General features: G+C 45.0%; 1 protein-coding gene across 1 annotated transcript in view; it reads left to right on the top strand.

Annotated features, from left to right (window-relative positions):
* The first annotated feature begins 600 nt into the window (after positions 1 to 600).
* MAN1B1 (mannosidase alpha class 1B member 1) overlaps positions 601 to 24,754 on the top strand; it is a 307,182-nt gene continuing 283,028 nt past the window's right edge. Inside the window, exons 1-2 of the mRNA XM_069241459.1 lie at positions 601 to 876; positions 9,743 to 9,851. Coding sequence (XP_069097560.1) covers positions 772 to 876; positions 9,743 to 9,851 — 214 coding nt within the window. The 5' untranslated portion in view covers positions 601 to 771. The remainder of the gene's footprint in view (positions 877 to 9,742; positions 9,852 to 24,754) is intronic.

Here is a 24,754-nt window from a genome sequence, read left to right on the forward strand (position 1 = left end):
AATCCCTAGGATGTTGGGAAAAAAGGACGTAGATTTGGCGTGGGTAGCTTATGTGAACAAAAAGTTATGAATGCCTAAGCGCGAACTGCCCCAAACAGCCAAAAAAAGGCTTGGCATCTGAGGGGGAAAAGGTCTGGTAGCGAAGAGGTTAAAGTGTTTTCTTCTAACGTTTACTGTTTAAAATGTGTCGTGCTAAGGGGAAAATACTAGCTTACCCAGCAGGACATTAACATCTTTGTTCTTTTTTGCAAGGTAGTTGAAGTATAACTTTGGAAGAATTGTCATAGGTGTTAAACACTGCCGTCCTTGTGTAGAAAACGCTATTTTTACGAGGTGGACATGTTAAATATATGGAAAACAAATATGTTTTTTAGGGTGAGAAGGTCGGCGCTGTCTTGCTCATCCGCTGTCAACATAAGTAAACAAATGACTTTTCTAATAACTCAACATGGCCGCCGTCCGACGCCTGCAACGATGTTATCAATTGTGACGCGCGGTCTAGATGTTGGAAGCTGCTGGATGTAGTGACAGGTGGAGTTGCGCGAGGCTGGTATTAAGTCTAGTTTCTGTTCTTTGACACGGATCAGAGCCTGCGCATGCGCCTGAGATAGCAAGCGAGGTGTACTGTAAAAGCTGTCAGTGTTTCTTCTTTGAGTCGCAGGCGGCTTAACCGCCCAAGGCGAGGGAGGAATGCCTTCCGCTGTTCTCATGACTGTACTATAATGGATAGTCGGGGTTACGCGGCTGCTTTTCCTTTCCCAGCCCACAACCATGTACTCCCCGCAAAGGAGAGACTTCATCTCCGTCACCCTAAGCCAGCAAGAAGCATCTGGCTACGACAACAGCAAAGGCCCGCGGCGGAGAAGCTGCTGGAGGGTAGGTGGGGGTCTGAGACGACAGTGGGTAAAGGAAACCCAAATGTACAGCACGAGGCGCGCATGAAGGCACAGGGTACCTGGGCGCAAAGTCCGGGCTGTTGAAGTATCTTCCATGGGCGAGGGGTGGTTCCTTGTGGCTTTTGAACCGGGCTTTTGGCGCCCAAGGCAGTAATTCCATTAATTTTGTGTGGGGATGCCATTTCAGTGGCCTTGGAAGGTTGTTTTGATTGTTGCTGCCGGTGTTTGGCTTGTTGCAGAGTGCTGATGTGACCCCCTCATGGGTAGGTAAGCTACGATCACTTCTTGAACTGTAATTGCATTTGTATAGCGCTTACTGCTCCTGATGAGGCGCTGAAGCGTTCTATGGCGGGCAGTACACTGTCCCGTAACCCAAAGTTATGTGTCATTATTAGGGTGAGTTCATGCAAGTAGATAATAGAGTGAACATGAAAGGAGTGAATGAAACACTCAGACTCTGACTTCAGCGTCAACTCCAGAGCTCTCAATGGTGGCCCGTTATAAACACTTGGGGGCAACTCAATTCAAAGTATACTGCATGCAAGAGTGATACGCTACACAAAAAAGTACAGAAACACGACGTCCTGGCAGTAGCTAACACTCTTAGGGAACAGAAGATTAAGTAAAACATGAAATATAAACTGGAACAAACGTTGACATGGATTACTTTAAAGTTTTTTTTTCATTCATTGTTTACAAATCAGTCAGTATCTTTTACCAGTAATTTAAGGACTGACAATAGAGGCCGACAGGAACCTGATTTAATGTAAGTTTTTAATTACTACCGGGTCTGAGATCCTAGGGACCTGGCCTACTTAAATCCCTGACCTGTGGCCAGGTGATATATATGTTGCATCTGTGGTTGGGCCATTTGGCAGTTAATCGTTTTGATACAGTCTATCCTTTATTAGGTTGAGCTTAGTGGTGCACAAGCGCTACTTTTCTGACGTGTTGGTATGTATGCAGGCTTTTAACCAAACCCACCTCACACCCATCACTATCACTCGTTTGTGGGCTTGCATTTCAAAAATCCTTTGATGAGATTGGTAAATTCTTTACGTTTGTTTCGTCTTGGGGTGGTTTTGTTACCACCTTGGGGACCAACCCTGTTACATGGGTTCCATTCTGGATCAGAGTATAAGATAGATGAAATATTTCTTTCTCCTAACAGCATATGTATGTTACTAGCATAGTTGGGGGTGGGTTGGTGGGGGAGAGTCAGATGCTGTGGTGAGGGAAGAGGAGACATGCTTAACCAGGGCTCTTTCTGATAAATTGGGCTGATTTTGACTCTGACTGCAGCTGCCATAAGCTAGATGGCAGGGGAAGCAGTGTGAGTTCAGCTATATCTGCAGTATCTGTTATTAGGGAAAGGAGTCCTGTAAAGGGGCACTGATTCTTGTCTCTTCCGGATCTCTGTAAAGAGGGGTCTTACATTTCTGTGTGCAGTCTGCTCTCACTTCTTTGTACTTCTATGGTTGGCACTCTGCCTGGAGACTGCCCTGCTGGCCAAAACATCCTTGCAGACAGTGGCCAGGCCAGCAAGGTGGCCTGGCAGAAACACATGAAAGGGAAACAGCCCAAACTGGTTCCTAGGAAGCAGACTTGAAATGTACATCCAATTTCTGTAAAACTGGTATAAAAGAGGGTGTTCATGACCAATTGTTGTTGTGGACTCCTCTGCCAAGGATGGGGTACTCCACAGAGAGCTTGGGGAGAACTACTCAGCCAAGAGTTTGTGTTGCACTGACTGCCAACTCCCAGAGGTGAAGGAACTTCACCTGGAGTTGATCTGAAGGAGGAATTACTGGACTGACATAGGTGCCAAGATATTCTGCCTGTGAACAAGGGAAGAAAGTACCAATCCTGCAGGAGGAACATATTATGGTCGTGAATGCTATAAATGGACCCTGGTGTAGTGTCTGTCTTACAGATTCTCACTAAGCAAGTGTACTGAAGGACTCACAGCACTGCCGGTTCAGATAGTGCAGCCCTTGTCAGTTAGCCCCGTCAGAGCTGCCATGCACCTCTAGCGGTGTGTCTGTGGGGTAGGCTTGACTGAAGACAGGGTAAGACCCTTCTGGTAGCCAAGTGTACCGCAAGTGGACTGCTTAGCAGCAGCACTGCTAAGTGTGCCGTTTGGTCCTGAAGCATAAGTGACCCAAGAGGTTCATTGGGGGTGCTTCGTAAATATTAGAGCTCATCGCCTTGTGGGACTTGTGCCGAAGATGGAGCCTAGCTTCAGCTGCACCCGAGAATCATCATCTGCAAGCATGTTGCTGTCACCCTTAAAAAAGAAGCACCAGGTACTGACTGGAGTGTCAGAATGAGCTCCACCATGAATCTAGTACCCACCGCACTGCAGGAGTAAGATGTGATCTACAGCTTTTCACTCAGATGAGGGCCCCCTACAGAATCCTCCTCTCCTGCCTTGTCTCAGTGAACTGCCACGTAGCCTTAGAGAAGACTGTTCTGTGCCACCTGGAGGCTTCTTTCCTGCCAGTGAGACCCCACTGCTGTGAGAGGCCCAAATGCGGCCCAGCACTGTTACTGGGACCTCTGTGAGAGACTGAGTGCTGATATAAAGATATAATAGAGGACAGGAGCATGAGCTGCACCCATAGCTGTACCACAAACTCTGACTCTGGAATGCGGGAACCCAGTACAAGTGTGTGCCGCATTAGATACAGGCAGAAGCCAAGCCAGCAGAGGCTGCAAAGGCACAAAGGCTCACACTTGTGAATTTGGTGTTTGTACATATTGAGTGTATAGTTGAATTCTTTGTTTCCGTGTTATAAAGTACTTGTCTTTTCTACAAAGAGAACCTGTAGGCTGGACATTGATGTGATAATGCTGCTACAGTGATGGTATTGATTATTGGGCCTGGGTAACCACCCTACTAACTTCCCTGAGAATCTGTAACTGCTCACCCTCACTACTACTGAGAGTTAAGCGTGGAAAGGGATGCACTTAGTTTGCAGAGCCATAGTAGGGTAAGCACAGGGACAGTAGTGGTAAAAACCTCAACCACCACCATTGTGGCCCAGTAGCCCTTTTATATTCTGGCCTCCTGAATGGGGTCTGACAGTGGGTATTCGACTACAGACAATAATTGAGCTCATGTGGATTTTGTGTGCCTACCTTTTGAAGCACCTATTTGTTTATTTTCTGAAATTATCAATTTTTGCAACATAGTGTGTGATATAATTTTTGCCCTGAAAGGTCAGTATTGACTTACGTGATTGGTCAATGTTATATTCATGTCTTGTCTTGCATAATTTATTGTTTCCTTCCAGGTTGAACAATCTGGTTGAATAAATTAATTTTGGTCATTTGCCATTTATAGCTCTGTTTGTGGTGCCCAGTAGTTTGAAGGAGGTTGTGCTTGCAATTAGGAGCCTGTATAACGCCACCATAACCAGAGAGATTTGGGTTCATATATTTACATCTAGAAGTGGACTTGCTGCTGAGTTTTAGATTGTTTATAGCCTTCTGATAGTTGACATTTGAATGCTGTGCTCAAGTCCATTAGGATAGTCAAATTTGGAAAGGACAAATGAAGATGTTGCTTGCACCTTTTGAGGAAATCCGAGATGTACAAAGATGCAGCTAAGTGCTTTCTGTGTGTGGCAAGGCAATTTAGACATCCTGTCCATTTGAGTATTTGCTGAAAGAGTCAAAGAAGAAAACACGATTTCTCATGTCTTTAGCTATTTTTGGTGGACGTCCCAATTCATCTGGACAGAAAGATAGGATGTCATGAGTTTTCCATTCACCCAGGTCAGTATTTCAGTTTTTCAAGTATTAAGTTTGAGGTGATTCCACTGCACCAATTGATTTATGGCTATGAAGGAGATGTTGCATTTTTATGTTCCTAGGGTTGTCCAGTTTGTAAATTCTGTATTCATATTTGTAGCAGATGAGTTTTAAACTGTGGATAATATTTAGTATTGGGTTCATAAATGTGTTAAAAAGTAAAAGTGAGATGATAGATTCTTGTGGAACTCCTGTGTTTATATAGCAAGGATTTGAAGAGAAAGGGTGTGTTCTAGTCCTGTAAAATCTGTTATTTAGGTTAAGTGGACATCTAATTGAGAGCGATGCTATCTATATCAACTTCTTTGATTTGAATACTTAATGTCTCAAGGTGTACTGTTTAAAAATCTGTTGAAAGGTCTGGGAGTAGTAAAGCAGCTGCACCATTTTTGTTAGCTTTGTTTTTGTTGGTTATCTCAAATTGGAATTATGGCAGATTTCATCCCTTTTCTAGGTCGGAATCCTGTTTGCTAGTCTGAGATTAGTTTGCTTTATTCAATAAATTCTGAGATCTGGCAAAAGACTGGCCTGTATATAAGCTTGCTAAGACAAGGTATATTGGAGACTAATCTCAATCTGTTGATGTCTTAGTGGCTCCAAGTTGTTCTCCTTAAGCAGTGGGCACAAGTAGGCCTTCTTTAATATATCTGGGAACGTTCCTGTTTTTATGGAGTTATTGTTAATATTTCTGACTGGAATATATATTGACCAAATGTTCTTTTTGAAGCGTAGCCTCATGGGCCACTATCTCTAAAAAGGTCTTTAGATTCTGAGATTGTCATTTCTTGGATGACTGATATATATATATATATATATATATATATATATATATATAGTTAGAGAGATTATTTGTTTTGATTTCGTTGGCTGCATAAAAGAGAGCAGTTGTTTTTCTTGGTTGTTGTATAGGAATCCACTGTGTGTGCTTTGTTTAGATAATGCTTGGCCAGTTTATTGTGGAAGTCTTGTGCAAGTGTGGTGGGTATTTGATAGCTCTCTGTATTGCAAAACTCTTATATAATTTTATATAATTTTATGGAGTTCCTTGGCTCGGCATTTAGCATTATGGATCCTGCTTGAGTAGTGAATTTTTACTCCCTTTAGGTGTGATTTATACATTCTGGAGTGTCTGTGTAAGTGAATTTGTCTTGAAGATTCTTGGACTTGCGCCATCTGCGTTGAAGTGTTGAGATTTGCCCTTTTATCTTTCACAGCTCTTCATGCATGCAAGGGGCCACCACCTTCTTTATGCCTTGTTTATAGGTAGTTTTCGCGATTAATATGTCAATGGTTGAGGACTTCACATCCTAGAGTTTGTTTCACTCCAAAGCAGTTGGAAAGATAAGACAAACAACTGTTTGCATGAGATGAGAGACCTACTCCTTTGGGTGGAGCCAAAGTCCCCTCTAAAAGAACTGGGACACATTGGAAAGAAATGCGCTCACAGCCAGACCTAAGAGTGGTCTTTTGTATGAGAGTTTTGTGCATGCCTTAGTATCAGAGACTTATTGTGTTACAGCAGTATAAAAAAGAGACAGAAGATTGAAAGGTGAGGGCAGTGCAGACTGTCTAGATAGGTCTTGAACTTGTGACCTTCAGACTGCCGAAATATTCCTTACAGTAGATGCATGACCCCACTGAGCCATCTTATTGGCTATTAATTTATAGGCAGCACACTATGAGCTGAATTGCCTTTTGGGAGTTGGAAGAACATATTGTTGCCCAACTTTGTAATCTAACTGTCATCCATCTTCTCTCCGTCCATCGCCTGGCCATATGTACTGTTCTGCAAAAAAAACCAAATAAACAAAATAATTCAATGGTACTCATGTTGTCAACCTGAAAAAAATGGCACTCATGATCTACTATTAAGCATTCAATATTTTCACACTGATCCCTTTGTCAAGTTCGTTAACGTCCTGAGCTATCACACTACCAGTGTCAGACTGTGACTCTAGCATCTCACTGGTAGTTTGCAGGTTTGGGTGCTGCTTCCAGAGCAAGTGGGCTACCTTGACTCAGCCATGCCTACTTGGCCTCATTCATGTTGTGACAGCCTGTAGTGTGGGGCTGGTTTGCACAGTTTTGCCTGGGCTGATTTTGGTTTCCAGTCTGACACTGACACAGACGCAGGAATTCTACTGATTCAGTTTTTAAAGCATCTTCTCAAACCTCCTTCTTTCGGTACAAAAGTAAGTGTGCAGCAAAATGTCCTACACCACCTGTTTTCAATTACAGGCCTGCAACAAGAGGCTAGAGGTGAGCTTTCACCAACAAAAGTGCTATGTAGAAATATCAATACCATTTCACCATGGGGTTAAGGCGTCTAATACATGTAAGTTAGACCAAAACACCCTACTTTGGTAGCAAGTTTGCCTTAATTTTGGTGTGGTGGGCCCCTCAAAACAGAGGGCTCCAGTCCAACGGCACTTGCTCCATCTCTTTTGCAACATTCACAGGCAACTTATGCCCCACCCTAAAGACATCCCTGAGCCATAAAATGTATCTCAATCTATACATGTCTTGTGTCTGTTGTGGTCTGGATACTGTACATCTTAAAAGGAAATGGCAGAGCTATTAGTGTCAAAGGTGAGGCCTGTTGGCTTTGCCAAAGCTTCTTGGGTCTTGGCAGAACACCCATGTGATTCTGAGCAAATACGTTATTCTCCTCATGAGTGAAAAAGATCAAAAATAAGACATTTGGCAAAAACCCTGTCACATATAGAAAGAAATTGCGTTCATGTCCGTGTCTTTGTGAAAAAATATTTTGAAGCAGAAACGTATGTTGTCACATTAAAAGCAGATAACATGTTTGGCTTGTTTAGAATAAAGAGCCTCTTCACTCTATATTGTTCTGTCATGAGGCCAGGTTAGTGATGACACAATGTGAATACAACCTACCCAGGAATATCCAACAATTAAGTGTACAATTTGAAGGACTTTGTGGATTTGCATTATTTTAATTATATGCACTATTATATTAAATATCCACCAAACCTCACTTCTGTGTCATTCCTACAATTAGAAGATCAGGCTGGTAATGCGCAATGGGGCAGATTTACTATGATTTGCCATAAAACAGCACAGCAAGTGTGCTGATTTGTATCAAAGGGTGAGAGAAAAATAGCGCTACTAAGATATGTGGCTTTTTTATTTCTCCTCCAGTGCTGTCGCATTGAGCCAGTGCACACATCCTTGTGCAAGGGTGTTTGTGTTCTGTTTCTGTCAAGCATAGGATATGTACTGGAAGGGGAGTCTTTCATTTTTTTTTTAAAACCTTGCTTTAATATTTTCCCCTCTGTGCATATGTGCTGGACAGTGCAGCACACATTATAAAAATGTAGAAACGTTTCAAACTAGCTCCACTGTTGTGCCTACCTCAAGGAGGCATCAGTTTCTGGCATAAATCCCCGTCTACAAAGGTTAGTAGATATGGATTTGTGTCAATACCCAGGGGTAGTAGTATGGTAATATACATGTACCATCAGTGGTACGCCCCCTTGATGCAAATTAGCACCTGGTGCTACTATGTGCTACTTTAAGCAATTTTCTCACACAAATTATTTGTGTTGGAAAGTAAATGCCACTTCAACATTTCCTGCAAGGTTTGCATCACTTTTTCGATGCCAGTGCGTCACAAATTGTTACAAAATCCGGGGTAGAATTCCATATAAAATATAGCTGTTGCAAGACAATGAGGTGTAGATCAAAGAACAAATAGGTATTGCTTTAACAATGTTTTTTTTCAGTAATATTTGTCTATTGTTGTTTCGACTGGAAGAGTCCAAAATACTTAAGATTTCTCTATACACAACCAACGTATCGCCAGTACATAGCAATAGATATAGCTTGTGAACTGATTCTGAGAACCTTCATAGAGCTTTTTGATGGGAATAAATCTGAGGGAAAAACAACAGCTGGTTTTAAATGACGGATTCAGTTTTTTTTTTTTTTTTTTTTTCTTTTTTTCTAGCAGTGGGGCGAAAGCGTAAAGTAAATACCAGAAAGCTGAGGGTCTAGAATACGTCACTTTCTTCAAAAGCTAAAGTTTTCATCTAGTTATCATTGGCTGATCACCACCTACTCTGAGTTGATTGTTTGATCATCTTCGTTGGTGTATTAGGGAAACCCAGAGAAGGAGTGAGACAGGAGCTACATCTTAGCACATGTATCTTTCTTAGAAACCAGATATTCACCATGAGATTAGAATGTGAAAATATTGGGCCTCAGATTATTTTCATTAGATGTGAAGTGCCAGTGGTACCATGTCAATGTGTATTATTTCCTATTTGTGCAACCATTGCAAAAATGAATTTGATGCTAATCTTACCCCCTCTCCCCTCAAGTCCCCGGCAACAAATCTATTTTAACTTTTACGTTGTTCCGTTGTTTCTTTAGGTTAGTTTTCTAAAACTTAACTTTATTGCGATTGGTGACTGCGTGTTTTTTCTTGTCTGTACATTGCACATTAAATGCACATGCTGTTGTGTACGGTGCTTTTATACCTCAGGTTTTTCTCCACTTCGCTGGGAATGATGTGATAATGTGTCTTCTGTTCGTTCTGGCAGGTGGTTGGTTGAGTTACAAACATATAGGGCCTGATTACAACTTTGGCGGAAGGGGTTAATCCGTCCAAATGTGACGGATATCCCGCCCGGTGTATTACGAGTTCCTTAGGATATAATGGACTCGTAATACGGCGGGCGGGATATCCGCCACATTTGGGAGGGATTAACCCCCTCCACCTAAATTGTAATCATGCCCCTAGTGTTTTCATATAGATTCATGGCAGCCCCAGACAACTTTTTCTGAAAGCCAAGGCTACAAGTTATGTTTTGTGACTAACCATTGTCTCTGGCTTCCAGACCTGGTTAAGCAGTAAGGCGAGCCGAGCTGATTTCACAGTGTTTACTATTGTGCAGAACAGTTTTGCTGACCTTGTCTGTTTCTTTCGTAACTTCAGGGCTGAGGTTTTTCCATCCGCTTGATGCATGTCAGTAAAAAAGTTTGTTCTTTTTATCTCGTTCAAGAAATGGAAGCAGCTGTCGCGCCTGCAGCGGAGCCTGATTCTCTTCCTGTTTGCCTTCCTGACAGTCCTTGGCATTGTTTCATATTCCAACCTGGGGGACTACTGGAAATGTAAGCTATCATCCTCATTAATCCTGTAACAGACCAGAGAGCTGAAAACCATATTGACGATAGAATAAACGTGTTGAAATATGTTTCTAAACCACTGGTTTTCACTGCCTTCATTCGTTAGCTGTGCAGTTTTTCACATTGTAGCACAGTCAGAGCTATTTGATTCTTTCATCAATGCTTCAGTATTTCATTTTGGTTACACTCCAGTCTCTCTTGGACATGGCTCGTATCCACCCTACTGAGTTGGGGACAAGCCCTTTCAGACACTCCAATTGAGTTTTGAACATATTTCTAGTCTATATAAACATACTTGACTATGTACCGAGCGGTAAATTCCTATCAACAATTTGGGGAAATCTTAACCTTCAGTCATAGGGGTTGAAATGGGGACTTGTTTAGTTGGTGGTTTAAATTCCACGGTAAAGGGGAGCGGGACGAGTTGATGCACCTAATAATTAGCGCCGAATATATTGATAGCTTTTGCTGTTTGTATAACATACAGAGAGGTGTTTTTGAGGACCACCTATTGCTAGAGGTTGCGGGGGGCCACCTCACCTCTGGATTTTGCTTCTTTAATGTGTCACAATGATGAATGACTATTTCATTTGCTATTTTATTCGATTTTAGATGCATAGGTCCGCAGCTGTAGGGTGCACTCTTCTCTTGTTAGGTCTGACGTTAATCAAGACTTTTTTAATTTTACTAAAATTCTATTCATGACCAACTTACTTATAAGGGCTTTCAGCCAGTCCTTCTCATCTGTCGGTCTGTTATTTTGTCATTCACATTTTCTTCCACCTATTGCAGCGTATGGGGCAATGGGTCAACCCACTTTCGAGACTGGCTAACTTCCCTGTTAGTGACAGCATTCTGCCCTTTCACAAGGAACATACACCCAACATAACATCTGTCATTATGAGGACCGACCTCTAACCATAATGAAGTCTGTATTTACTATTCTAACTCCACACAGGCTTTGATAATAGGGAGGGTTATAAAGTGGACAGAGCCAAATATAACTGCACTTTTCATTTTTTGCTACGCTTGCTGGAAATTACCTAAACACACTACGGAGAACGGTCCTCATAAGGATAGTATTTATCTAGGCCAGATAGGGTTTACCCACAATTTGAGGACTGATCCGGTCCTGACAGCATGGAGATATATTACCTACTGGTAATAGCTAGTAGGTAGTTATAGTTGGCACCAAATTTTCCCATAAACAAAGTGTTTTTTGTTTTGCTAATTACTTTGGCGCAGTTTGACGAATCTTTATGAAATTTTAAAAACTAGTTTGCCACTCACTTTAGCTGCTGTGCGGAGGAAAGTTTTGGGGTGATTTGTGAAGCGGGGTTCGAGAAAAAGGGAGGTGTCCCCAAAAGCTTTTTCACCTGGGGATTTTGCAGTTTTTAGACCCTGCAGCCTGAACTGCTGGAGGAAATTACCCCAGATTTGGCAGAAAGCTTGATCTTGGTCCCGAAAGAGTGCTTTTTGTTATTTGGTGTAAATCTGTTCAGTAGTTTCGAAGTTATTAAAGGAAAAATAAAATTGTATATCTAGAGAAGCAAACCGTCCGCATATCCGTTCGTGGTGGATCGGCGAATCTGAACCCAAACGCAAGGCCATCATTGGCTGGCCGCAACCTGAAAGAAAAGTTGCAGCCGCCATTTTGTTTCTGGGCTGGGTTTCAGGGAGTATATGTGAATAAAAAGTCACATAAAGGGTCAGAATATAGGTATCCTGACCCCATAGGACACATGGATGGGTCTCTGAGGGAGACTGTGTAACTTCACGGAGCCTGTGTAACTGCGCAGAAGATCCGCGGATCTGTAGCCCAGTGGGGAGAAAACATTTGCTTACACACCAAACCCTCACCGCATGGGGTTGGCTGCATACGGGGGGTTGGCAGCAGGACCTAGGCTCAGGCCAAAGGCCATGCGAACCGGCGGGTGGATTAACGTATGATAATTAATTACTTCATGTTAAGAAAAGTAGAAATTTACTGAAAAAGCCAAAGGGTACAGGGACGTTATAGTTAGGTTCACATTTTACACACACAAAACCATACAAAATCAGCAGGTATACTTTTACTTATCTGAGCAGTTGTAGTTGTACTTATCTGAAGAAACTATAACCTGTGTTGTAAAGTAACTGTAGGCAATGAGTTATAGTTTCTTAGCGAAGCCCGTGCCCAGCATGGTGCCGTCTGCTCCAGTCCGCGGCCGGGTGAGGCTGGGCCACCCCTTGTGGCCCTTGGATATTTTAAGGCACTGTTCATTGATTAGCGGAAACATTAATGTGTGTTCTAAAACTTGGCTTCTGATTTTTAGAGCTGGCAAGAAAAGGCCTTTTATCTCATCTTTATGAATCAATGACTAGTATGGACAATCTCTTCAGCAATTAAATTGGTTTAATTTTGACCTTAAAGCTTTACCGCAACCACTTATACTGTTAGATTGTCTGTCGAAAATCTTATTGCTCAGCTGTTTACTATTCTCCACTTTCTTGCTTTTTTTGTAACTAGTACAGTAGCTGGTTTATGGGCAGGCCATGGGCAAATGTAAAGCGACTGAGCCCATGGTGGGCTCACAGAGCTATGCTACACTTATCAAAGGTCTAGGAATTGCACGCTTAATGAGATTGCTCTTCGGATAGAAGAGATCAAATCTATAATTAGCAGTAATGATCCCTCCAAAGGTCCCCAAAAAATGCCAAAAAAAAAACTGTCCAAACAACCCTTAAATATTGTCCCGGATATGTTTAGAAAGTACACTTTATAAGCCTGCATAGAACCACCTCCATTAAGTTATGACTTCACCTCCTAGCACCAACTTGATTACCTCTCTTCCACACGATACCCCCCTTGAGCCCACTAAAATGTGTACAAATCGTTTCCAGCCCCTGCAGGCTCTTATCCCTGAATGAGGAAGTGTAGATCTATTGGAGCCTGGCTCTAATCCCACTTGCCAGGGGGCAGTCTCAAACCTGACAGCAGCAGTGTTTGCTCCTCTGCAGGAATCCCCCAGGCCAGCAGGGGAAGAGGAGGGGGAACTCAAGGACATGTTTGTTCAGATTATAGCCACGATGAAAAGATTGACAGAGGCAGTTGCAGACTTTGAAAAGAGGATGGTATGTTCATGTGGGAGGGAAGTCAAGGGGACAGCTGAGAATACGATAGCTACATTACGTGATGAGGGAAGATCTAACCCCAAATGCTCGGGACTAGCCCAGGAACAGGCCCCTCCCCTTGCGTGTAACTGACCTGAAAAAAAAAATCCCTGGTGGTTTCTGCCCCCCTTTGGGGCAGATAGGCCTAATAAAATAGGCCGATCTGCTTCTAAGGGGGACAGAAAAGGCCTAAAACTAATTTGCCTCCCAGGAGAGTGACCCTTGCCTAAGCGGTCGTGCCCCTCCTGTAAAAAAACGAAAACAAAACGAAAGTAAATAATCCCTGGTGTCTAGAGGTTTCTGACCCCCACCCTCCCCCGGGGCAGATTAGCCTAATTACAATAGGCCGATCTGTCCCGGGGGGGGGGGGGGGGGCAGAAAAGGCCTTCAAAATATTGCTGGGGAGCGACCCTTGCTCAAGGGGTCGCTCCCCTTATGTGTAAATATATATATTTTTTAAACTCCCTGGTGTCTAGTGGGCATTTCGGCAGCCTGATCGCTTCACGATCGGGCTGCAGAAATACTCAGAGACATGAAAGGAAAGGCCTTTCCTTTCCTTTCATGCCTCTGCCTGCCCCCAGCCCTCGGTCGCAAGAGAAATGCTTTGCGATCGCGCTGGGAGCTGAGCTTCCAGCGCGATGGGAGGCAACCTCTGAGGTCAGCGCGCGATTGTGCTCTGACGTTATCAGATGTCACTGGGGCGCGGTTGGAAGGGGAAGTGATTCCCCTTCCATCCCTAACGAGGGTTGCGGGTGGGCCGGGTGCAGGACGAGCTGGTCTTGTCCTTGGCACACGGCAGCCGTGGCCAAGGACGACACCAGCTCGCCCCAGGCACCCGAGGGGTTAATCCTCCCTAGTCTGCTCTTTACACAATCTAGTCGTTGACTCCACGGATATTCTAGGAATTTGTACTGGCTTCACTGGGGATTCAAATATTTACATTTATAATATCTATGCTAGAGGGGAAATAGTGGGCAAAATATCTGAAACGATCACAATCCTTGAAAGCTATTCAATCAATCAATGAATTTATAAAGCGCACTACGTACCTGTGAGGGTTTCAAGTTGCTGGCGCTGGGGGTGGGGTTGGGGGGAGGGAGTGCTGCTACCGATCGAAGAGCCAAGTTTTGAGGAGTCTTCTGAAGGCGAGTAGGTCTTGGGTCTGGCGTAGGTTGGTCGGAAGGGAGTTCCAGGTCTTGGCGGCAAGGTAGGAGAAGGATCTGCCGCTGGAGGTCTTTTGCTGGATGCGGGGGACGACGGCGAGGGCGAGGTTCGAGGAGCGGAGCTGGCGGGTGGGGGTATAGAAGCTGAGTCTGCTGTTCAGGTAGGCAGATCCGGTGTTGTGGAGGGCCTTGTGTGTGTGTGGGTGAGTAGCTTGAATGTGATTCTCTTGTCTACGGGGAGCCAGTGAAGGTCTCTCAGGTGGTGGGAGATGTGGTTGCGGCGGGGTACGTTGAGGATCAGTCAGGCGGAGGCATTTTGGATGCGCTGGAGACGTTGCAGGTGTTTGGCTGGGATGCCTGTGTAGTGTGCGTTGCCGTAATCTAGCCTGCTGCTGACGAGGGCCTGTGTCACGGTTCTTCTTGTTTCAGTCGGGATCCACTTGTAGATCCTGCGGAGCATGAGGAGGGTGCTGTAGCAGGAGGAGGAGACTGCGTTGACCTGTTTGGACATGGAGAGGGAGGAGTCGATGATGAATCCTAGATTGCGTGCATGGTTGGTAGGAGTTGGAGGGGTTCCCAGTGTGGTCGGCCACCACGAGTTGTCCCAGGCTGAGGGGGTGGGTCCGAGGTTGAGGACTTCCATCTTGTCCGAATTCAGCTTCAGCCGGCTGTTTCTCATCCATTCGGAGATGGCCTTCATACCCTCGTGGAGGTTGGTTTTGGCGGTGTGCGGGTCTTTGGTGAGGGAGAGGATGAGCTGTGTGTCATCGGTGTAGGAGATGATGTTGAGGTCGTATTGGCGGGCCACTTGTGCGAGGGGGGTCATGTAGATATTGAACAGTGTTGGGCTGAGGGAGGAGCCCTGGGGACAGCCGCAGATGATGTCGGTGGCTTTGGATCGGAAGGGGGGAGATGTACTCTTTGGGTTCGGCTGTAGAGGAAGGAGGTGATCCAGTCGAGGGCTTTGTCTTGTATTCCGGCTTCGAAGAGGCAGGCTGTTAGGGTGCGGTGGCAGACTGTGTCGAAGGCCGCAGATAGGTCCAGGAGGATGAGGGCTGATGTTTCGCCGTTGTCCAGTTGGCGCCTGATGTCGTCTGTGGCGGCTAGAAGGGCGGTCTCGGTGCTGTGGTTCCATCTGAACCCTGACTGGGAGGGGTCCAGGATGTGGTTGTCTTCGAGGTGGCGGGTCAGTTGCGTGTTGGCGATTTCTTTTCAATGACCTTCGCCGGGAACGGTAGCAGGGAGATGGGACTGAAGTTCTTAAGATCTTGAGTGTCAGCTTTTAGCTTCTTGAGGAGGGTGTGAATTTCGGCATGCTTCCAACTTTCCGGGAATGTTGCTGTTTCGAAGGAGATATTGATGACCTTCCGTAGTTGGGGGGCGATGATTGCGTAGGCTTTGTTGTACACGTGGTGTGGGCATGGGTCAGAAGGTGATCCTGAGTGGATGGAGTTTATGATCTTGAGTGTCTCTGTGTCGTTGACGTTGGTCCAGGAGGTCAGGTGGTTGGTGCGGGTGGTGCTTGCGGGGATGGAGTCTGGTGTGGTTGTGGTGGAGAAGCTGTTGTGGATGTCGGTGATTTTCTGGAGGAAGAAGCTGGATAGAGAGTCGCAGAGTTCTTGAGAAGGTGGGATGTCGTTGACGTTTGTGCTGGGATTGGAGAGTTCTTTCACGATGTTGAAGAGCTCTTTGCTGTCGTGTGCGTTGTTATCCAGGCGGTCTTTGAAGGAGGATCTCTTGGTTATTCTGATGAGTTGGTGGTGCCTGCAGGAGGCGTCCCTGAGGGCTGTGTGGTTGTCGGGGGTGCGTTCGTGGAGCCATTTCTTTTTTAGTGTCCGGCAGTCGCGTTTGGAGGCTTGGAGCTCGTCGGTGAACCAGGTGGCTTTTTTGCAGGCTTGGTTGTTGGGTGGGTTCTTGAGTGGCGCTAGGGAGTTGGCACAGTTGGTGATCCATTGTCTGAGGTTGAGAGCGGCGGTGTCTGGGTCGGTGGGTGGGTTCTGGGCGAGGGTATTGGTTAGTTGTTCTTCGGTGACTTTGCTCCAGCAGCAGTGAGGTGGTTGTTGGGGGCGGAGGTGCTTGGTTTGTTTCTTGAAGGTGAAGTGGATGGTGTGGTGGTCGGTCCACTAGAGTTCGGTGGTGTGGTTGAAGGTGACGTGGGTGCTTGTAGTGAAGATGGGATCATGTGGGTGGGTGTGGTGACGAGTTGTCGGAGTCCGAGGTTGTCGATCAGCGTGGTGGAGTTGGGGTTGTTGTTGTTCTCTAGGTGGAAATTGAGGTCTCCGAGGAGGACGTAGTCCGTGGTGGGGAGTGCGTGGGTGCTGGCGAGTTCGGCGATGGTGTCGTTGAACGGAGCTCGTGGGCCCGGGGGTCTGTGAATGAGTGTTCCTCTGAGGGTGGTGTTGGGGTCGGTGTGGATCTGGAATTGTAGGTGCTTGGTGATCTTGAGGGTGTCGTCCGTGTAGGTGGAGACTTTGAGGGTGGATTTGTGGGCGATGGCTATTCCTCCTCCGATGCCGTTGGTGCGGTCTCTTCGGGTGATCTTGTAGCCGTCTGGGATGGCTATGGCGATGTCGGGTGCCGAGGACTCGTTCCACCAGGTTTCGGTCAGGAAGGCTACGTCTGGGGCGGTGGTGTTGAGCAGGTCCCAGAGTGCGATGGCGTGCTTGCTTGCGGAGCGGGTGTTGAGGAGTATGCAGTGGAGGTGGTTGGATCCGGCTTTGGGGGGTTTTGTTGTTCTGTTGCAGGTGAACTTGCAGGTGTTGCAGGAGAAGGGACCGTTGGTGTTCCTTGGAGAGGACTGGAAACAGTTGTGAAAATATCACCCATAGGGACTTATTGGCAGGGGATTTTAACACGACATGCAAGCCTCTGGACCACAATAATAGTAAGGTAGCTTCTGAGGAGGATGAGTCCAGGGGCATTCGCCAACTCACCCTCCCCCTTATAATAAGCTTTCCTTCAGCTGAAGTAATTAACACTGGAGTTTGACCTTAGAGTTGTTAATGGGAGAACGGCATCAGACAGTAAAGGGGCCTGTACCTACAACAAACCTAACCATGAGAGCTGCATTGATTACATTATTATCAGCATGCGGTTATGGTACATGGTGATCAACATGGAAATTATTCCAAGGCTCCAAGGCCACCACAATCCGCTTAGTCTCCATTTACTCCACATGGGGGAGAGGCGCTCTCAGTCCCTCTGTTGCACACTTTAGCGGGAAATCTTCAGTTAACAAATAACAGGAGAAATCTTCAGTGGCAGCAAGTCGCAGACCGCTTTGATATTTAATCTACAGTTACCCCTGCTCTTACCACTGCTGTCTGTAATCTGAACTTTATACTGTCAAACAACGCACAGTTGGATGAAGCGTGCAGCATCCACTTAGGCCTTTTTAACCAAATTGCCAGAATGTTCTTAGCATCCCCAACCCGGAGCATGAGGCACTGCAAAGGGACTAGCAGGCAAGCAGGGACACAGCTACGGATAGCTATCAAATTCAAAGACTTGGATAGAATATAAACGGTGAGTAATACTTATAAAATCGTGCAGTCAAAAGCAAAAAGGGACTGGGATGAGCATAGGTGGAGGGACTTACCCAACCCCTGCACCGGCAAAGATCACTCAACATTTTAGGCTCTGGTGGTCTGGAGAGGGCGAGGAAGTAACCAACAGCCTCAACAACATATGTCCGTCAGCTTGGTTTGAGCATTTTCAGAGTCTATACTCTGCTATTTCAGTGGACCCCCCATTATACTGGAACTAGCAAAAAAATAGTGTGTTCTCAAATCCTCTAGTTTTTTTAACTCCCCAGTGTTGTACTGGCCCTTGATGCCATTACACGTGGCAAAGCTGCAGGCCCTGACGGTATCCCCGGAGACATCTTCTTCAGTGACAGGTCAAACGGGCCAAATACATTTTTGCACTAGCATCTGCCGTTGCAAAGAGCAAACTAATCCCTGGCTCTTGGAAGGGTGTGGAGGTTGTGCCCAAATATAATAAGGGGGACAAGAGCTTGCCCGTGAAATACAGGCCTATTAGCCTAACAGATTTAGTCCAGAAAGTGTTTGTAAGCTGTGTCTAAGCTCAGATAATGAATGGATTGGAGAAAACAGCATTCTTTCTCTAATGTACATGGGTTTCAGGAAGAAAGTAGGCACCATTGACCAGTTCTTTAGCTTTTTACTCACGAGTTGGATGACGGTGCAAATCGGCAGAGGCCATCTCTGTGTGGCCTTTGCGATTTAAAGTCCGCTTTTGACCTGGTGCCACAAAACAAGCTGTGGATGGTACTGAAGGACATGTGCATCCCAGAGAACATTTTAATCATCCTTGTTCGACTCCATGAGGGGAACCGTGCACAAGTGCGTTGGGGAGATTAGGGACAACTTACAGATTCTATACCCATTGAGAAGGGAGTCAGACAAGGTTGTGTCTTGGCACCCACCTTGTTCTCATTGCATTTAAATGACGTAGTTCAGTTATTATTACCTTGCCAACACGCTGCCCCCAATATTGGAGGCCTGAGGACACCTATTCTCCTCTTCACTGTTGACACCCTACTTGTCTCACAGACCCAAGTAACCTTCATTGCCTACTTCGCAAGTTCGATTAATTTTGTGCCCAGCGAGGATTGATAGTAAACACTGATAAAATGAAGTATTTGACTATCAATCCCCACGAATCCTTCTGAGGGAACATGTATCTAGGGGTGAATGAAATTGAGAGTGGAGGCTTTGATTATTTGGGCGTCAGATTAACACTAAATGGAAAGCACACTTAGATACAACAATTTTAAAACCTAAGCAGAGCACTGGGGCTATTTTAAAAAAGCATTCTGTATTATTAACCAAACCAGTTGCCCCGACACTTCAGTTAGCAATGCCAGAGCAGTAGGAACAACATTATATGGGGCTGAGCTCTGGGGCTTCCATAACACAACTAATCCAACCAATGCTGAGAAGAAGCATCTGGGAAGTCTAGCGAGACTTCCAGCAAGTACTCCAACCTACCCCTTGACTCTAGATATGGACAAGCTGACAATAACAGACAAAGCCACCCTAAGATCCATCCTGTTTTGGAGGAGGGTAAGAGCCACACCAGAACTAGCATTCTATGCAAAAGCCCTCCATGAACTTGTGGAATTGGAGAGACTTCACAAAATTAAGTGGCTTAAAAACATTATGAATTGGCTATATCAGCTGGGGCTACCAGTATTGTGAGACTTCTCTATAGCCATTGATCTCCCCTCAGAGGATAAAGTTAAATAGTCTTATTGGTGTTGGCTTGACCGGCAAGCTGCTAATAATATGGCTAGGGGTGTATTGACCTTTAGAATTCACCATCTTCAAAACTGGCAGCAACCTTGAACTCCATCTTGACTTTATTACTTATTCCATGGATAGGAAACTATATCTGCAGTTCAAGTTTGAAATCCTACCCCTGAGCACATTCACAACGAAGTGATCTTCCCTTATTGCTCCATTTGCTCAGCATGTAGTAATTTTCAAGAAAACTGTTCGGCACGTCCTGGTTGCTTGTCCGGTCTATGCACGTTTAAGGTAGACCTGGCTTAGACCGGCCTGTCTGTAGATGGGCATCACAAGACATGCCAATGCCCTCACGATTTTAGGGTCAGACCCTAACTCGCTTTTTGCCAGTGCTGTAGCAAAATGTTTGGGAAAGGCGTGGCAACCTAGACACAAGGCCATACCCTCGCTTCATTACATTTTTTTAGTTTCCACACAACCATGCTGAGTAACAAGGAGAAGAGGGATAGTGCCATTGCCCTTCACCATTTGGTAGAATCTGGCCAAATCATGTAGACTCGGGGGCGGCTCCTTGGCTATGGCGAAGGAGTGTCGCTCCACTGGCTGAGCCAGAAACAGAAAAATAAAACAATTGTTTACTATCATTTTATTTTTCTACTTCTAGCACAGCCAGCAGTGCAGGGAGGGGTGGGGCTAGGCCACAGGAGGGGGCGGAGGGGCGAGTGCACCTAAGTGTGCATGTGTGTTTGGCCGACTGTCTGAGGCCGGCCAAACACACATGCGCACTTAGGTTTCTCCAGCCTGGCTGTGTTGAACAGCTGGGCTGGAGAAACTGCACAGACCTCATGGCTGTGTCTCAACTGTAGTTTGAGCCACTCAGACCAACCCTGGTGCTCCTTTCATGCTAAGTTTAGCATGAAAGGAGCACCAGATTGCTGGGGAGCCTGTACCGCTGTCCCAGCAATGAATGCTGGGACACCACAAGAGGAGCGATGAGAGAGGCAGCAGGGACGAAGGCAAGGTAAGTGCAGTTTTTTTTTTTTTTTTTTTTTACCTCTTCTCTATCCCCCCATGCCCCCCCTGACCCATCACCCGCCCCTTCCCTTGAGTTATTTGGCGGTGGCCGCTGTGTAAATTGATATTTCCGCTGTACATAGTGGAGCCATTTGAGGTTTTTGCAGGTAGGGAAAAGGATTGGTCAATGGGCAGTGGTGAAAGAATTTGTGGTTGCTAAGGAAAGCTGTTTTAGTGGCCCATCCTCCGATCAAGAAACAAACAGGATGCCACTTGGCCTCTTTCTCCTGCCTGACCTTTTGTACAATCATGGAGACAGGTGTCCTAGAACATCCCTGCCTTTGCACTATCCTTCATTATCTTCATGCCTAAAACAATCAGCTTATCATAATATATCTGGGACCCCCGAATTTTTAATCACCTTGGCACTAGATAATGATAATGAAATGTCACTATTCTAAAAAAAATAAGATGTGTAAATACTGGAATCGTTTATCTCAACATTTTAATGACTACTTTGAATTTTAATGAATTATAATGTATTATTCTGTATATATTGTTTTTTAAGTATGGTATTTAAACAATTCAAATTTCAATTGATTACTTGCATTGTGCAAATTTTTATGGCTTAAATCCCGGAGTAAAGTATTATGATAATAACTATAACTGCTCAGATAAGTGTAACCATAACTGCTGAATTTGTATTGCTTTGTGTGTGTGTGTGTAAAATGTGAACCTAACTATAATGCCCTTCACTCTTTGTTTTTTTCAGTGTATACACACTCACCACCCCCGCACCCTCACTCTTTGTTTTTTTTCAGTGTATACACACTCACCACCCCCGCGAGTGCCATATGACAATGTGTCATTTTGAAACCATTTTTTTGATAATAGCTAACTTTTTTATCTCGTTTTGTAGATTGATAAGGGCCCGGAAGCTTGTCCAAAAGTAAAGGTTTGCAAAAACCATGAAGTAATAAAACAAGTCTTGACAAAGTCAAAAGTCTGGAGGCAATACGAGACCTATTGGCTTTGCTAGTGTGTTTTTTATTTTTTTATTTTAATGATCAGCCCATACTACGGCCATTTGGTATTATAAGTATTGGCCATGAAGTATGGAGTTTTTTTTAATTTTACCAGCTCGGAGCACACATGGGGTGAATAAGCACAGCAAGGAAGGATCATCATAAAAGAGCCTATTTCAAGTGGCAATAGCACGCCTCACTCCCAGCCCCCACAAAGCTGTGGACACCTGCCTACCTGAATAGGCAGGGCCAAGCATATTGCTGACCTCTGCACACTGTAAGACTCCTTTTGTCTGCTTCTACAGAGTTGTGGGTCTGAGGCTGATCCACAAGAGCCAAATGTGCAGAGTGGGAGAGTGAAGTCTAAGAAAGGCACTGACTATCACAGTGTGTCAGTGCATTATCTGAGGTGCAGATTGGTGTCCAGTGTGAATCCAGGAAGTGCCTACCTGGGAGACCAGCTATGGTTTCACTTTCAGTGCAGTTGAAAACAGATTCAGTGTCACTGGCACCCTCACACGTGCAACCCCATGTTGTATGGGATGGTCTCTTTTATAATATACAGCGTACACATACAAAGATAAATTAGTGTTCATTTAGCAACATGTTTTTTGTACTTTAATTGTGATTGGCAGTTATTTTCAGTTCACCCAGTTCAATGTCAGCAAAGCACATATTTTGTAAAGTGCTGTTTTCTTTCTGCTTTTGCAAAGACTGAGGCTGGTCAGCTATCTCCTGAGACCTTCCGATGAATTTATTAGAGCTGTGAGTTGGTATAACTTATGCCTCAGTGATTAGCTCCAAAGGCCCGGACTTAAGTAGTGCAAACCTGTCTTCGGAGTCTGTGGATCTGCATGACATCGAGTCTTGCCTCCAAGTCCATGTTTGGTGAATCTACTGAGTCACCCTAAGCAGCACTACAGGCTGCATGTAAACAGCAGCTGAGAGTTTGTTGTAGTGTAATGCTAATAGGTGGGAGGAAGACCCAGGGTGGAATTCTGCAGCATCCCAGAAAATACCTAGTGCACAGGAGCAGAAGGCACCCTGAGATTGAGATGGGATGTGGGTGGGCACTACCTTTCCACAGGAGATGAGGTTTGCTCTTGGGAGGAGAAGAGTGGCTGGTGGTCTGCAGTGGCCTTGGAGAGGTCTGGGTACTGTAGGCAGGGGCACCCTCAAGGAGAAAGGAGGCTAGGTAGATCACGAGGAGAGGTTCAGGAGCTATGGGCTGGGAGGAGAACTGCACAGGTCTTTTTCATTCACTCATCTGGCTGACTTCGAGAGCGATGAGGATTTGGCCTTTTTAGCCACCTTCCCCTTCAGGAACATAAATGAGGCGCTACATCTGAAGGAGGGAAAATTGGAGCCACAGACCCTGGGGGATGGAGGGACCAGAATGCTGCAGCAAGTTGGAAAGTGGTATTTTCAAAGCCTTTTAGACTCTTCCTTGTAGCTTGGCCAGTCATTGAAGGGTAGCTCTTGTGAGGTGTCCAGATGCAGTGTAATGCAGTGCTTGGTCCCTCCTCCACACACAGGAACGGAAATGATGCCAGGGATGCCTTGACGAATTACGAGGCTGTAAAGAGTGCCATGGAAACCAACAAATGTTGAGCTACAGGTAGGCTCCAAGCCCTTTACTGTACACAACAGAGTCTCACAAGCAAGACACATGCACTCGCAGGCTCGACCCAAACGACTTGGACCCTCAAGACCCCATCAATTACAGACTAATACCAAACAGACTCTTACTTATCTAACTTATAAAAAGAGCAGCTGTCATACAGCTGTCTAAATTCAATGAAATAACTCTCTTCTCTCTGGCTTCCAGACGAAATTTCGCCCTAGGGAGGTACTGAATTCACCGTAACTACTCTTGGATCTCTTGGCTACATTGAACACCAAACACCATCAATCATAAAACATTAATCCTAAGACTTGAAAATGGTATTAAGGGAACTTGTTGCACTTGGATCTCATCCTTCCTGAACAACAGAACAAATGTGATCCATACTCTTAATTTCTAATCAAAATCCTAGAATATAAGAAGAGTTCCTCATGGCTGTATCGTCTCATCTCTCCTTTTCAACATTTACATTAGATTCTTACCAAACCTAATCAACAGCTTTGACTTCATTTGCTATAACTACACCGAGGATACTCAGTTGCTTCTTGAATTGGAAGATGCCAAGTACATTGGAAACTCAAAAAATCTTCAGTTTCCTCATGGCCATGGACCAGTGGATAACATTGAGTCACTTCAAATTAAAAGCCTCCAGGACTGAGATGCTTACCCGTGGCAACTGGAAAACCTATGATTCTCCAAGTGTTTAGCGAGATGAACTCAGACCACCACCAAAAATATCCAAAGAGGTGGAAAACCTTGCAATTATCACAGGTTCCAAACTATCCATGAATGCCCTAGTAAACCAGCATCAGGTTTTCTTACCATGAAAACACTGCAATGCATCTTTCCACACCTAGGATTTCCTCATAAAGTTCAAGCAAAACTGTCCTTTCTCGTATCCAAACTAAGCCACCAAAAGCCTATATCATGAGTCCTCTGTATTAGGCATGAAACGATTACAGAGAATTCCAAACTGTATTGCCAGACTACTCCTATATCTAAAAGCACAAGCCCAGATCTCCTCTACCTTGAAGACTCCGCACTGGTTACTGGTTGCTAGAAGATCAACTTTCAAGGTGCATCTTTCACCAACAAGGCAATAAATAGTAACTGTTAAGTATAATTCTGGAAATAAAAACACAATATACATCCAGAACATGAACCTACACTCTAGACTGCCGCACTGTCTCACAATCCCAGTGCACAAGAAAAAAAAAACATACGTGCCATGTCTTTCTTCATAGGAGCAGAGAAATTGTGGAACTCATTGCTCACAAATATAAAGGCTACTGACAAACGTCAGAAGACTGGTTAAGAGTGGACTTTTTCCTAAAAGATCATGAGGCTCACCGATAGCTATTTAGCAGTGAGTAGAACAGAATGACAAAAAACAGAACCTTCCAGTTCAGGTGTCATAACATGGCCAAATCATGTGCTTAAGGAAAAGGCACTCCGGTTGTAGAAGTTCCAACTGTTCTCAGGAGGAACATACTAACCCTAACAGCCACTTGCATCTGTGGACCTAGTTTTGTGAAAAGAGCATACATTGTTCATCTTCAGAAGTATATTTGTTCACATGGATATAAACATTCTGTGTGGTCTTGTACATGGTATGTATACATATCCCTGCACCCCCTAC

Source organism: Pleurodeles waltl, chromosome 6, assembly GCF_031143425.1.
Source record: "Pleurodeles waltl isolate 20211129_DDA chromosome 6, aPleWal1.hap1.20221129, whole genome shotgun sequence".
NCBI lineage: Eukaryota > Metazoa > Chordata > Amphibia > Caudata > Salamandridae > Pleurodeles > Pleurodeles waltl.